Below are 17,045 nucleotides of genomic sequence, written 5' to 3' on the forward strand. Positions count from 1 at the left end.
AGTTTATATCTTCTTCGTAATATTTTCTTTACCTATGTATTTCGGACCAGTAAGGACACGTCCAAGGTTGCTTGATTAGTCATGTTAGCAGTGCTCACTTTGCAGCAATTGTTCAGGTACCATTTTGACATTTCATTAACTACTTCACACAAGATTTCAACTAAGTAATTAACAGTGACAATTCAGAAAATTGCAACTGGTTCTCTACCAATTTGAACAAAGGGCCTCTTTGAACACACAAATGATCTGTTACTTTGACTTTAAGTCAGGAGCAATACTCACTTAATAATTATCGTAGCATACTATCCATATTTATTTAAAAAAAAACACTAGGCACTAATAAATAAAAAAAACTAAAACATAAGCACATCCATCCCCTACAATGCTCATACAACTCGACGAAATATTTTCATCCTTAGACGTGATATTAGACGTGATACTTTAAGAAACGCAAGAGTAAACGGTCCCATTATCTCAGTTTTCTGAAACACTGTAATACGGTAGTATAGGACAGTTAGAGTCGATCCTTGCATGATGTAGACAAAATTGTCTGTACTACGAAATTTCTTCTAAACTAATACTCGCCTTTGGGCACAACACGAAAGACAAGGAAATATTAATACTATTTTTTTTGTTGTAAAATAAATATAGAGTTTGATATTACAGCTGATGGTTAATGACGCCTGTTATGTCGCTGGTTAATATGGTATAATGATATAGTTCTGTAACAGTTTATTCCTCAATCTTTTTATTATCATTTATGTCAATTATATTTTAGAATGGAAAGACGAGACTAACCGATCGCTTGACTGATGATAGGAGCCACGCCTGCCCATTAAAAATAGCAACGTAACCCTCCACTTAGAATTACAAAACAAAGTAAAGTGCGGCAGAGTGCTGTGCTCGTCAACATGAGATGGGTGGTGATTCGTAAAAGTTTCAATAACCAGTTATGTCTATGAAATGGGAATACTACAATATCCCCAAATTACTGTGTCGCACTGCAGAAATAACGAAAGTGGCAACATGAGTCGAATTCACGCAGGGTATTTTAGCCTTGAACTTAACAAGCAGTACCAAGGTAGTGGTAGCAAATATGAATCTTATAGCGGTAATCTACATAAGTATGTTCGAACTTAATATAAACAAAATTGAAGTGGCTGTTTGTAGTGTCGAAAACAAATACTTACATATTATATTTTTTTATTTATTTGAAATAATCTATAATCAGTCTTACTTATAAAAAAATCGCATATCTATCTAAGTATGCTTAGTTAAAACACAAATTTACACGATCAGCTGTAAGTCAGAACCCGCCAACTGGCCTCTTAATAAAGTTTAAACTAGGAACCGGGGATATTATTGACAGCTATTTAAGCAATTCTTAACCAGTTCTTAACGCTAAAACAAGTTTATAAGTAAGACTGTATATGTCTAGAATACACTAACAGACACGAAAACGTTTCTAAGAGCATTCCTTTCGCGTAGGATACTAAACAATAAACAGATAATGTCATATCACCAACAGGATATTTGTGTGGGATGAATCATGGCAGATAATAAGGCAATAGATAAGTTTTAAGCTTTTGACGTATGCACTCACAACCGATAACAGTTGATTAGTTTGAAACAAAATGTAAAGGTTTTTGACCTTTCGATGTTTTGCCTGGAAGTTTCAGTGATTATAACGCATTAGTTTTTATCGGCACTTCCTGACATATTTGATCAAGTTGCTATAAAAAAGCACAGCCGTTTAAGTTTTCATGGATAATGGAGTATTACACTCCTCTAAATGCATTTCACAATACTATAATATTTATTTATTAATACCCCTATCGTTAAAATTAGTGCAATAGGCTTAAGTATAAAATTATTTTAAGTCGTTTATGTCGTTGCAGTTAGAGCAAGTCTTCATTGTGTAATTTGTTTAAGATAGAGGCTAGATAACAGCTGGTTTTAAATATACGTCCATGTGGTTTCAGATTGATTTTAATGCTGTTTTGTTAAAAGTATCATTCTTTGCCATTCAGTAGAACGCTGTTAAGTGACGTATGTTGATATATGAAAACCTATGTTTTAATACCTGTTAATACCGTTCATTTAACATTTGCAACTTTATATGTAGCTACCAACAACCTGTAAAGTTATTCACACTACACATTATACACTCCGCATTATGTTGGCATTTTTTTTCTTTTTTTTTTTATTGCCTTAGTAGGCAAACGAGCGAGCCGTCCACCTGATGTTAAGCAGCATCTGCGGCTCATGGACTAAAGCAATGCCAGAAGCAATGCCAAGCCGTTGGCTACCGAAGCGGCCTAATCATAAACTACTCCAAATCATGAACCAAAAATTCTAGTTATTGAATTATGTATCCTCCCGTAGATAGTATCAAAGAGGTTATTTAGAAGGATCCTGATACCAGAAAATTTAACAGGAAGATCTTCGTCATCGTTCGTTGTCTGGTAGAGATCGAGATCGCGTCGAGCGATAAGACCGCTATTTGTACCACCAATATAATCATTTCCACCGTCTGTATACAAATTTGTCTTCTTTTTTTTTACTTTTTCGGTGTACAATAAAGTTTTAAATAAATAAATAAATATCTGTTTAAATATTCATATCCCTATTAGAGGTATTTCATTAAAGACTTCGGTTTCAATATTCATCAGATTCTCTCCTGCATTTTTCATATCTAACCGTCTTTTAAGAACTCTTGACTGGTGCTAGTTAGAACTTTTATATCATAAACTTATAGACACTGTGACTATAGTGTAATTATGTAGAAATATGAAAATACGCACCTATTATGGTAAGTCGTTTTGCTTAACATGCAAGCGCCTTTGCTCGTCTCGTCATTCGGTAGTAAAAATAATAAAAAAATGATTTTATAATCAATCATTGAATTACGCGTCGTTGTTTGCTTTAAATCGGTCATGTTAATATAAAAGACATCAGCAATTTCCATCATCATCACCACCCTTTATTTTAGTCCATTACTGGACATAAGCCTACAATACGCGCCATTTTATTCCTACGTCGATTCTACGACATATATAGGTCGGTAGTCATTTTAATATGCCGATACTATTGGTCAAAGTTCTTCCTGCGATTTTCCGAATAGTTGTTTAAATATATATTAACGTAACTTGATATTCTAACTATTTAATGTTATCTACATCATAGCCGAGGAAGGAAATTACTATAATTTTGAGTTCGCCGCTTACAATAATATAATTTTAATTAAATAAGAGAGCAGTATTGCATGGATTTGTTTGTATGCATTACATTGTATGGAAATATATTTTGCTCTTATTATGATAACGTATTCACTACACACCAACTACATTATAGCAAATATTAAATAAACGATACTTTTATTTTAATTTTGATGATTGTTTATCTACGATATACATATATAATAATTATTATTGTGTTGCCATGCATTAAGATAACTTTATTCAAAATTAAGCTCAAAATGAACATGATTATACGTTCCTTCTGTTTTGCGTGTAATTTTTACTATTATTCAAAATAAAAACAATATGGGAAGAATTTCCATAAACTAACGGGTATTCTCCCTGATACATCTAAACAAAGGCATAATAAGTATTAACTACTTATTTGTGTACATTCCAGTCTTTTTTCCTTCCCTAACTATAGTGGTAAGTTTTATAAGTTTGTTATTTTAAAGGTAAGTATATAATACTCTTATAAATGCCCACTTTTACGTAATTTATAGGTCCAGATAAAGGCGTAAATAGATACATTTAACTTTTATTTTGACGTCTAACATTCGCATAAACATAAGAAATCATCAGGTACACTATTCAGTATTTTATTTCTTCCCTAAATGTGGTAATACAACCGTCCACTTATTTTATAAGTAGGTAATTCCAATAATATACGTTGTACTAAGTGTACTAAATATTTTTTAAAGTTTTTTTCTAATTATAATATTTCTTTTGACACTACACTGTGGGATAACTTAAGAAATGGCGAATATTGAGTGACGGCAACTGTTCCTTCATCTGATAATGATTTTTATTTCCTTATCCAACGGTATCCAATTCTATAAAATAAATATCTAACTAATTTTTGTATGATTCCCGTCAATATCAGAAACTATTTATTTTGGCGTGAAGGGGGCGAAAGAAGAAAACAAATATTTCTAAATAAACTATAGAAAGGTTTAAGGAATATCAAGAATGAGGTCTTCGATTAGCTATAAATTATAACTCAATTTTTGTGTTGAATATTAACCAAAGGAAGGAAATTAAACATAACATTAATATGTGGCATGACTTTACCCTAAGTTATGCGATCTGTTCTTAGAACAATATAATGAGTTCTATTTTTGTTCACATAGTTTTCAATTGAAGTAAGTACCTACCTGCAACTTTATATATTTCCTTCCTTATTTTTGTGGGGTGAATATTCGTCGAATAAAGACTGTCACAATCAATAGTTCCTTATTATTTTTGGTGCTCCTCAGAGACAAACAAACCGAAAACATTTCTGCCCCTTAATTACGGATGAAAGAATATATAGCTTAAAATTTTAATTGTTACTGTCACAAACTTGGTCTGTTATTATGCCAAATTACTAAAATCCATGATATCAAGCGTGCGTTAACAAAAAACGATTTTCTTCTTAAATTTCACATTAACGAAAGCATTCAAATTGTAGTCCAATAAATAATGCACTTATCAGCTCTCTATGAAGTTTTGGAAATAGGTTACACATAATATGTGGGTTGCCTACGATTAAAACATATTAAGTAATATTTCGCCAAACGTTTAAACAACGAATGTCAGGTATGCACGTTTTCTTGCGTTATATTACTAACCAATTAACAATCGGTACCACTACCAAGTATCGACGTAGATTTCAAGTGACCAGCATGTATCCTGGTATCCAGCTCAAGCTTATATTTACTTAGAATTAACCGAAAAAGGAAGGAAAACGTAGAATGATTAATTGTAAATGAACAAATACTCGTACACAAATAAAATACTAATAAAATAGGACAGAAATTGTTACAACTGCAGACTGCTGGTGGTACGATATTTGTATTAGTCCGGATAGCAACCACCGTACAAAAGGTGTAAAACCAGGCATAGTAGGTAATGAAGTATGACGTTCCAGGTTCAGCCCGTATATATCTGGTTTCAAAAAGGCCAGCAAAATTACGTCAAGATTATATAATCATCTCTTTACACCCCACTCCACGAACCGTATAAAAAAGGAGAAAATAGCATTTCATCGTTAAAAAAAAATAGACACATTAGTGATATAAAATTATTGTGCTGCTCCATCCTGTAACAAGACACCTCGTTCAGTTATCATTTTTTAATGCTCTTATTGGTTTTGGCGAATCTCTAGTAGGACTTCTGCAGTTTTTTCCTAGCTCCAACCTGCCTTTTCTCAGGAATACCGTTACGATTCTTCCTAGTTCCCCTGATGTTATGCTTTTCCTCATTTTCCCCTTACTTCTTACCACTCTTTTTGTAGCCCGGTTCTGTCATTTACGACTTACTCTCCTGAGTGTCTGTTCCACTAAATTAATCGTAATCACTAATGAGTATGAAATCAGAAAAACATTAGATTAGACAAACTACAAGTCCCTGCCAAAGAACATCGATTCGCGAGGTTACTGTAATAAAATTAAAAAAAAATCCTAATTTCAATAAAAGAAAATTGTTGGAAGCTAGCACTAGACCGGGGCTTAATTATACATATAATAAATAGTAACCCAATTAGCGAACTGCCAGACCTAGACACCGTGAGCTCTTTCTGTGTTGAACTAACTGTCTAGACGCAAGAAGTTCTTATTGATTTTAAATTTTGCATAATTTAAAAGTTATAGTCGTTATTGTAACATAAACTTTTTGGATTATGAGCACCTTACACCGCGGCGTAATTGTGTAAAGTGTCTTTTACTGTGTAAAAGTGTGTATGTTGTAAAGTATTCAAACCGTCGGAAGTAGAAATAAACGAAAATCGCAGTAAACTCCGCAAAATAACTTCAATTTCATCAACATTCATGTAAGCATAAAAATCATTCATGGTAATGATTTCATTTAAACACCATATTGGTGTTTTTATCCTGTTGTGCACGCTATCTTCAATACCTTTATTATACCAACAGGATGAATACAGATTTAAATAAACATTTTAATTAAAACAAACTTAATCGATAATGTTTGTTATTTGTACTTTTTAACAGGGAGCAGTGCCACTTTGGGTGGATATGGACGGGGATCGATTATGGGTGCGGCCTCCGTGTGCACAGGCGCGGACCTGCTGCGGCTTGGAGGCCCACCGAGGGGATGGTATCCTCGCCAGAGACATCGGTCAGTACTTGCGTTGTCTTATTTATAACTAACAAGTTTGTACAAGTATTTCATGTAGGTACTAAAGTACTTTGCTACAAAAACACCAAAATATTTTTAAAAAACTTTATCAGCCAATTTACGGTAATTACTAAATATTTTACAGCATTTTAAAATACTTTAGCTTCCTAATAAGGCAAATTACAGAAACCATTAGGCGATAAAACGTACATGACGCAAAGGCGATAACCTTTTCTGTTGAAGTTAATTAACAATTATTGTTTAGTTATGCATATAGGTACCGTAACATAATTTAGTAACGGAAATATTGTTACTCTGAAATAAGGATAAATGGGTACACAACTCACAGCAATTAATTAAATGCAAAGTTCGCCTCGTTGTGATTGTATTGTAATAATTTGAATCAGAAAAATAATAAAAAAGAATTTACCATACTTCTACCTACCTACATTTCATTACGTATCTATAATTTTAAAACGTATAGAACTTACTTATTTTAATAAACTATAGCTTCATTAATGTAAATGAAAAACAGATTTTACACAACAGAAATAATGTTTTGTAGATGGAATATAAAGCATTCCATACATTACGGAAGTACTTGCCCAGCCAGTCCATTTCTGATGTGTGAAACCGCGAAGCTTGATTAACAAGTCCACTTGACAGCAGGCCAGCGTCGACTGAACACCTGGACAGACTAACAACGTCCAAGACTGCGACGGAGCAGCCCGCGCCCTGGGACGGATCCACAAACCGCAAGCCTCTCACATTGCCTCCAAACCTCACACCTAAATTCTTCCAAAAGTCACCTCGGGAGGCGCTGCGCAGAGTAACAAGCTTGCTTATACGGAAGGGTGAGCCAAATTTACTTAACGCTATCTAAACACTATTCACAAGCTGTTTTAATTGACATGCCTCGTAATGATTATGAAGTTGCATTGATTAATAATTCGCTATAACGGCGCTGGAAAGACGCTTTTATGGATTTTTAAACGTAATTGTAGCAAAAATGGCAGGATAATCAGTTTTCAGAGAATTTTGTGCTTTAAATTAAAATATTTTTAGTATTTAAGAGTTTAGGTTCTTTTTCTTTTTGATTTAAGGCAGGTAATTCTAAAAAACCTAAATAAATAAATAATATCGTTCATCCGGCGTCTTAAAAAAAGACAACGGTCAAACCTTTTTATTTATTTTGTTATGATTATTTTATTTATTCACTTACTATGATTATTTTTGTGTTGATATTTATGCAAATAATTTATCGAGATGATATAAAATGATTAGGTACTAGTAAAATAATAGTATACATGAACTACATAATAATATTATGTAGTTATTTATTATGTGACTAATTACAGCTGTAATTAATAAAAGATAATAACTTAGTTATGAATAAATTATATACAATAAGTATGTAAATGCTACAAATTCGTTATTATCCTTTGTTGAATACATTTGACTCGTCCTAGTTCGACTTAAATGACCATCCAACCAACACTTTTTTTCCCCAACATTTTGCAGAAACGATTTCGGTTAGTTTTTGCGATGGGCTACATGTCTGGGGTCAATCTCAAATGAATTTTTTAGTCCCTGGCAAATCTCGGTAAAAAAAAAATAGTTATCCGACCAGGGTCTCGAACATACGATCACCCATTACACGCCCCGTATTTGCAGCAAATGCTGCTAGACCACGACCGCTACTTTGTTCATTCTCATTATTCTATCTACAACATTTTACGCTAGATGGCGCTACAAGTACTAAAACGTGCCGATAGTAAGGTTATAAAAATAAATTTTCCGTTTTCCATAAACGAAAACGATAACGACGATATCTCTTTGAATCGTTGCACAAAAACTATGGTTATTAGTATGTAATCGTTTAAATTATTCTATATAATTGGATTAGGGTTACAATTAGCAGTCTTTTAATAAGTCCTACATTATGGGAGGTATTATATACACTACACACCATAGCCACACAACAAAGTTATAAATAGGTAGGTACACATATTTTTCAGACGAGTTGTCACAACAATTGCTCAGTAACTAAGTTAATTAAGGACGCGCCTTCCTGCATAGGTAATATTGTTATAAATAACGCATTTACAACAACTACAATCTAATTAAATTGATAACTCCTGGGATTGCAAAGTCCGCATTTACTAAATAACAAAAACACGTTTTAAATATGTTTTATTTATAAAATGGTCATTGCAATAGTATTTTATAAAATAATATTTATTGTTTACTTCTTTATTTAATGTAATCGCAGTTTACTGATAACTTTGTAATTACGGTATTACGTGGGTAAAATATACATTGAGTACTTACATAAATAAATGAGTCATCATTGCCTACTGCGATATGTTATGTACATGATACATATTATAATATAGGTATCGTCTTTTGTCCGGAGTCTTAACTACACAGACAGCGATAAGGTACCTACATTTTGTGTCTTAGATCTTTCAAGTGTTTTATAAGCTTTTATTTAACATGCAATGTTTGCATTGTATGCATGTTCAGGGCAAATCTTGCAAAATTAATTTTGAAGCACTTATCCTCAACCGAATAAGATCAATTTTTGCACACACGTTTATACTGATAATTATGCATTCTTTCAACTTCTAAGACCTCGGGAATCAGGGATCATAACGGTCAATCTCTGTACAAATAATAAACAACAATTATGGTCAGCAACCACTAAGTAAGTATTGAATACTTTGCTGTCTCTATAAATCTTAAAGTGTATTTATATTTACGAAACTTAAAAATTTAATCTAGGCAGGTGTGTGCTTTTTTGTCTGATTTATCTCATTTCATGGCATGAGCACACTGCACGGAAATATTCCAAATATTTCCCCAATAGAGTCTCACCAGACTGTGCTAACAATTGTCTCCTAAGCTTTACTTACAGCGTTTATGTGTTCTGACGTTTATTGTTCCAAAATGTTATTAAAAACCAACATGGTGATGCGGTGTAACAACTAACAATACGGCGTTAACAATGTATATAGGGGCATAAAAAGTTCGGCTGCACAATAGTGAATAATAGCATACAATGGCGATTCTGTTACCTGCGACATCAATATGTGCATAATAGTATGGCAGGGTACGGCGCGGGCCGGCCTGACTCGGCACGGCGCGGCGTGGCGCGGCGTTATGCAGTGATTCAGACGCCGCGCATTCACCCTGCATGGGTGTCGCTGACGCTGCCGACTCGGCCCGATGTGACTCACTCGTGTACTCGGAACTACGATGGATGCCAAATGCCAATACACCCATATCCTATGATTAATAGACCGGGGAAAGTAGATAATGTTGACTCAAGTTATTTATTACTCGTCACACAAATAATAATTAATTCGAAGAAGTCGCCATCCGTGATTTGTGTCCATCTGACATTGTCAGTCTGAACTTGGCGACTTCGATAGATATGGCACAGTTCAAAGCCACATACGTACTTTGCGTTCATGCAAATGATAGTTAAGAGTACTCTGTTGACTAAGTATAAAGAATATGATCAAGCAAAACCGGTATTTTCCAAAGAAGGCAATCTACGAAGCTTTGAGGTCAAGATCGCATTCGGCAAGACTTACGCGCTGGCTCTCCGCTATAGCTCGATGCCCTATATAAGCCCGTACTGTTATTTTCTTAAACATTATGAAACGAAATTCATTCAGTATAGCCATCGTTATTATTACAAGATATTGTGTCAAGTAATCAACGACTTACAGATCGAAATGATATGTAATTTAATTGTACGTACGTAAGATATAATTCATGAGTAATCATGATTTGACTAAGTACAAATTAAAATAAAATTTATGGCATTTTTATGTATTTTTTCGTAGCGTTTACTAGACATTTTTAAAATCATTCTATTTGTATCTAAACATTACGTTACTTATATATAAAGGTGAAATTTTAATTAGTTTGAAGGTGCTGATGTTAAATAGGACCACTTAAAAAAATCAATAATCCACTGTCTCTAGTCATCGAATTTCTTTAAAATATAACAAATAGTAAAATTCACCGCAGAAATTACTTGAGTATTGTCACTAACAAAACAAGAATAATGTTGGTATTTATTTACAAAACATTATTTTCTGTCAGCTCTACTTTTTTCTACCAGAGTATTCCACGTGGTAGAGATAAAGTTTTATTTTTATTTATCCCCTATGGTGGGATACTTTTAGAATAATATATAAATTTCCTCAAATCCTTTAAATTTCAGAACGCAGAAATTTAATCATATGGAAAATTCCAAATTGTTCGATAAGTACCTATTAGTTTTTTGGTTTTAAAGGATGTTATGGTAGTTCGTGATAAGATAAAATAATGATAAATTCATAAGAAATGTAGATCTAAGAATGAGTTTTAATTACCGAGTGTAAAAATAGGTTTTAATTTAAAAACTGATACACAACTCCGCACGTTCTAAATTAATTTTATAACGGTATTTGTGCTGGCTACAGTCTGTTTCCAGTCATGTGGCAACACTTTCTCTTATTCTGTCCAATAAAAGTCGATAAAGTTTGTAATAAAAATTCAAAAGGAATCCAATTACAATAATTAATGCTAATTAATTGGTTGAATTTAATTATCGCTAACCCATTTACAAAAATGGGTTTCACTTTTTATTTTCCGTTATATATTTAATTACTTATTAATATTGCGATGTAGGTTAATGCCAGCTAAATTTCGATGTAGGTTCGCTATAGCTACTGAGCTATAACGAATAAACATATGAATTATATCCCTTAGATTCATAATAAACTCTCTTTCAGGTATAGTATTTCTAATGAATTAAATAATCAATTAATTATTTAATATGTCATACATAAAAAAAAACTTAATCTAAAATATGACTACTACGAAATAGATGTATTAATCGCAAATTCTTTGTAATCTATCATTTTAATTAAATGTATTATTTCAGCAAAAAATTCAAAAGTCTTGCAACAACTTACCTTAAACTCTTGCGTATCGTTACAAATTCAATATCGATAATGTAATCTGATAGCATTCTCTTATCACGGTGATAATACAATGTAATCAACAAACCGAACGCGCCTTTTAATCGACGTGACCCGTACCAGCAAATGCAATTTAGGTACAATATAGATATCAAAAATACGGCATAACAAAGATTCCTTACACGAAGTTGCAAAGATTCGCATATCAGAATTGAATTCTTCAATTACCGTAAAGATTATTACTTATACTGATTGCCGAATATCGAACGAGCGTGTTCCATTTATAGCCTATAGTGAGAGGATGAAAAATGACCGGGAAATGCAGCCACTTCGAAGTTTTCAATAAATCAAGTTCACTGATTTAATTAATTTATGCTGTAATAAAACCATTACTTCTATACTTATTTTTACCTTCCGCAATATTTCCGGAGGGATGTAAAAGTCTAAAAAAGAATGAAATAAATACCTTTTTACAAATAACATTTAATTAAATTTTGTACGTAAGTAACTTTCAATTTAAGAATGTAATTGTCAATCTGATTACAGTCTCAATCATTAAAAGTAGGTAGAGTAATTTTAACCGGAACCTGTTTTCATCGGCGATAAAACTAACACTTATACTAATTTGGAAAAAAATATCTTTTTGGTTTGTACACGTGATAAAACATGCAACCAGTATTTGTTTGGAAAATGAAGAATAAAATACAAATTTGTTAATTTAACGAAATGAACAATGTAGGTATAACTCAATTACACCAATTAAACATTTTGCGACGACATTGCCCTGCTGGTGAGGACAAAAGTATTTAATAAGTCTAGACAAAGCAGTCATGTTCATCAGATGGTAGGCAATATAATTTATTCTTCACATATTCCTGTTCGTCGTGTTGGTAAAATTCTGTAGTGGTTTGGTGCGTTGTCGAGAACTCCGCGACCTGCATGCAAATGCCCTTACATCCGCCGTGGACCAACAATACAGGTACTCATATCCGGTGCCAACGTCATAGTCCTACGAATTGTGCGTATCTATCGAGATACATGAAAAAATATTTTGATATGTGATACGTATACTACAACGAATAAAAATCAACTAACACCAATCTTTCCGAGCAGATTATTCTTTTTCATTGCAATAAATGGATTGTGATTGAACTATATGAAATTATGATATACTTAATCAATATATTTATAATATATTATAAGTAATAATTATTACGGGTGTTCACCTCAATGACCTAATGTGGCAGTGGCAATTTTAGATTGCGAAACTGATGCAGTCGTGAGACGATGTCTCGTTAGATTTTCATCACCAGGTCCGATTAAAGCAAAATTTTACTTAATTAAATACGAATTTTAGTGTAAATTATTAATAAAAATTAAAATAATTTGTTTCTGTTTGTGTTAAGATCGATACAACCTAGGTACCAACGAATTACCTTTGTTTCATAATATGACATCTTTATGTTTAAAATAAATAAAATTATGATTTCCTAACAAATTCCCTACCATAACTGGTAACATGTACAATATACATGTATCTTATTCAATCTTCTAGTAGCTATGTATAGCTTCGTTTAAAACGCGTGGGCTGTAACTATTTGCGTACATGTTTAGAGCCGAATCTAAAGTTCATACGTTAATGAATAAACTTCGCTGGTTTTAGTAGACACATGGTTTATTCCCAACTAGTATCGGAAAATCTGTTTTATCTCAATAGTCTAACGCCTTCGCTGCGTTCTGCAGCTGGCCTTAGCCTTGAAGTCCCACGTGCTTACCAACTTAAATGATATCCTACTAGCTACCTACGGCCGTTAATGATTGAGTGTTTATAAATATCCTCATTTGTTGCTCAACATTATAAAACAAATATCTAGGGCATTATAATATATTTAACTGTATTTAACGAATAGACTTTTAATGCGTATTGCACGAAACCACTGAGAGGTACACATCGAACGAGTTTATTTACGCGGTGCAGACAGGGCTCTGTGGACATATTGGATATTTATAACATCGATGTTGGAACTGAGAAGCGCTTTGTATATTCTTTTTGTGACGCCGTTCGTTAAACATTAGTCATAGCAGTAAGTAGGTAGTGGCGATGTAAACGCAAGACGCCGCCCATGTCATGCATTATCTTCGCTTGATATACATAAAATATATCATTAAAAGCACTCGAAGCTTCTATAGAACCCTTGGTTACGTAGTTTTGCAGAAACCTATAATTGTAGGAATACAAATTATTTTATGCTTCCTGGATGTTACAGAAATGTACGTTATGACTTTAATTGATAAAAAGGTTGAAATATTTTTATAACATCTATATGTAGCGTGTTAAAAAGGGCACGTGCAGCGGTTAAACATTGATTCAACCCATACGACAGGACCTTTCTAAGCCGCTTATTCTATAAGCTTTGTATAGCGTAGACCTTTTTGTGGTCGTCGACAACCGTTCTTACCATATGGTGTGGTACAATCTCGAAAAAAAGACATCTTATTTTTTGTGTTAGTCGCTTTTTTACACTACTGAACGACGAAGACCGCCTGGTGGTAAGGGCTCCGTAAACATAAGTTTATGTAACGTCATGTAGATTTATTATTAAATATCCTCTATTATAATAAAACTCATACCCTATAACATTAGGCGTTTCTTGAATTTTACTGAATGCACCTAGCGAACCTACCTACACAAATAAATAAAGATAATATAATACCTATATACTTATTCTAGGTAGGTAATCTTTAAGCAAAGTCAAATCCAGGGAAAAAGTGTTATAGTAAGCATAAATTTTATTATAATGGTAACATAAAACCCTTCGTTTATTATTGCTAGAGATGCTTACGCTTACCACTGGCATGTAAAATTACGTCATCGTTTAAACAAAAATGTATGTTTGTGTGTTCTTTCTCATTCTGGCACCATTCATTCGATTGAAATAAAACGTTGCCCAGTTGTTGTTGGCACAGGCGTAAAAGTTTCTGGCATCTTACTACGTACAATAGGTGTCGCGGAAGTCGTATCATGTAATCGCTACTCTTTAATGTGCACGCGCATCATTCAGCAACAGATTGGAAGTGACGGTTATATATGATATAATATAATAGTATAGATTACAAATTTAATTTGAACATAGATTCGTTGTATTTGCTTATTTTAGGATAAATTAATGTGCTTATGTAATCATTTAGATTAAGTTTTTATTTACAAATAAGATGGTACTGCAAAGTAAACCGACGAGTTAATGTAATAAAAATGTAATAAAGGTGTTGTGCGTGACAATACACTATTTAACCTTAATAGTATCCATTTATATCATACGGTCAACTGCGACCTCGCAGAAATCCGATATGGCATGGTGGGGCGCCACGCTCGACTTTGGTTTGATTACTCTTTTGTGGTAACATAGTATTTTCTTTTAATTTACATGACATGCATTAATATTAGGAAAAAATATCTTAAAAGACCTTTTAAGTTATCAACTGGTTAGGATATTTTCTATGCGTGCGGTATTTGTTAAATAATCTATAACCAGAAACACTAAATCATAATTGGTATCACTATCATTAGTAGATTCAAAAAAATATATAAAAGCAGTAGGTTTTCTAAATAAAACACGTTGGTTTATCGTAACTGATAGTGCCGCTTTGAGTAAGAATCAAATTCTGAGAAGTCATATTCATCGATGAATTATAAAGTAAAATGTTATTGCTTTTCCTTTTCTAGGTGCGGGATACATGCTATCAGAATCCTACACAACCCTTCCTTTTAAAGTTTAGCCCTCTTATATTACTACTGTTGACCAACTTTATGATCTAATTAACTTTCAATTGAAGGATATACTTTGATATATTCTAATATCTCCTATTGCATTATTGACAAACCAATTCTATCAAATTTTAAAAACTTCACAGACGTATGAAATTCGCAAACCGTGTAAATTATAAATAAGAGCTTTAAAATTAAGTTCGTGCATGTTGGCACGTTTCGTACATTTAACACTATTCTATAATCCAGTTCATAGTGAAGCATGTTGTAAATTCAGCGTTCGTCTGGAGACAGCTTCTCGCGAGTGGCGGCTGGCGGTGTTCATCGCTCGACCGTCACCCACATACCGTATGTCCAGTTACACCTGTGCACACACGCAACTTGCTTGCCTCCGCTAGTTCTTAACTATCGTCTGATCATGAGCTTATTCCAATTACACAGAGTTAACATTTTGATTCGATCTTATTAATAGTTAGATCGTAATATTCCATAAGTAAATAAAGATTTTAATAAAAAATACCTTTTTAGGTTGTATAAATAATGACGAAGAACTCATGTGCATACGCAGAAGTCGCTATCCTGCAATAAAACTAATGTTTGCATAATTTTCACTTGTAGTTTATAAGTGCCTTTTGCACTGTTCAATTACATTACATTATAACGGTTTATATTTGTTAAAATTTAAGTAATTACTACATACTTTTATTACTATCAACAAATTAATATTAGGAAACCGATATCTCCCAGGGGGTATGACGTCAGGTAGACGGGCAATCGTAAAAACTAAGTCAAATCATGTCTGCAAGATGCTTAAAAAATGTTTTGTGCCGACTCCACAGAGAGCTCCCAGCTGCTCACTAAAAAAGGACTGTAATTCTCTGAGACCGATATTACAATATGAACTCTACCTCTAAACTCTACTTGTACCAATTAACATTTGCACACGCTATAAGTAATTTTTCAATATGTACTTAGGTGATTCTATATACAGGAAAAAGCTATTAAAAAAAACTTATATGCTATTTTCAGCTTTTGTGAATTCATAGAAATCTTTCAGATCGTCTCTAGGTCTGCGCCCGACCTTAAGTGAGGTGGGTGGCCTAGTGCTATATTCAGCTGACCCCTACCATTTATACTGTTGGTACTAAATAAGGTTAATTTAATAAAAATTACATTAGAACTACAAAATAAAACTATATGAAAACAATAATGATTAGAGAATAAATAACATTGGTTATATCACACTAATAAACCAACGAAGTGTGTGGTGTTTTGCGTTATAGGCAAGTATTATTTATAGCTACACAAGAAAATCTTCGTATGCCTATGGACGGTTGCGATTTAAGGTCGCGCGAGTCAACGCCACTGCCAAGGTCGCCGTTGCTTCTGTTGCCTTCACGCGAAACAATCGCATGTCGGGCTTTGATGCAGCTAACTATCAAGTTTATAACATTCTTATCGTTGGTGCCGCACGATATGGCACCAATATTCAAAGATAAACAACTTTGACTGTAATAACAATGGACACAACGGATGTCTAAAAATGTAACTAGCTTGGAGATAATAAGAACAATTTCCTTTCGCGCAAAGCATTTATTTTATCACCATTAAAGAAATATACTAGCTATATAGGCAGTTTAGATTTAAATTTATTAATAATACGAGTTCCTTAGTAAACAATTATACAGGGTTATTTTCCAGCGTTCATATACATAAATGAATGTATAATATACTAGTTATCTTAGTTACAGAATTACTTTACGTTCACGGTGACTCTTTCATTCCTTCGAAAGCGTTATTATTTTTTATATTGTGACTATAAATAATAATACTTAAAGGTAAATTCGCTGTTACTGTTTTCCTTCTAAATGTCATATTATGTGTGATATGTCTTAGGCGTGTGTTCACGATTTGAAACATTGTAGGCAGATGAAAGTCGAATGA

General features: G+C 33.1%; 1 protein-coding gene across 3 annotated transcripts in view; it reads left to right on the forward strand.

Annotated features, from left to right (window-relative positions):
* Positions 1-17,045, forward strand: part of LOC115451286 — a 115,057-nt gene that overhangs the window by 87,976 nt on the left and 10,036 nt on the right. For 2 of the 3 annotated variants that reach the window (XM_037441973.1, XM_037441974.1), the window contains 2 exons: positions 6,230-6,356; positions 7,023-7,210. In XM_037441973.1, the coding sequence (XP_037297870.1) occupies positions 6,230-6,356; positions 7,023-7,210 (315 nt within the window). The remainder of the gene's footprint in view (positions 1-6,229; positions 6,357-7,022; positions 7,211-17,045) is intronic. The other variant, XM_037441975.1, reaches the window with a different exon arrangement.

Source organism: Manduca sexta, chromosome 23 (assembly GCF_014839805.1).
Source record: "Manduca sexta isolate Smith_Timp_Sample1 chromosome 23, JHU_Msex_v1.0, whole genome shotgun sequence".
Classification (NCBI taxonomy): Eukaryota; Metazoa; Arthropoda; class Insecta; order Lepidoptera; family Sphingidae; genus Manduca; species Manduca sexta.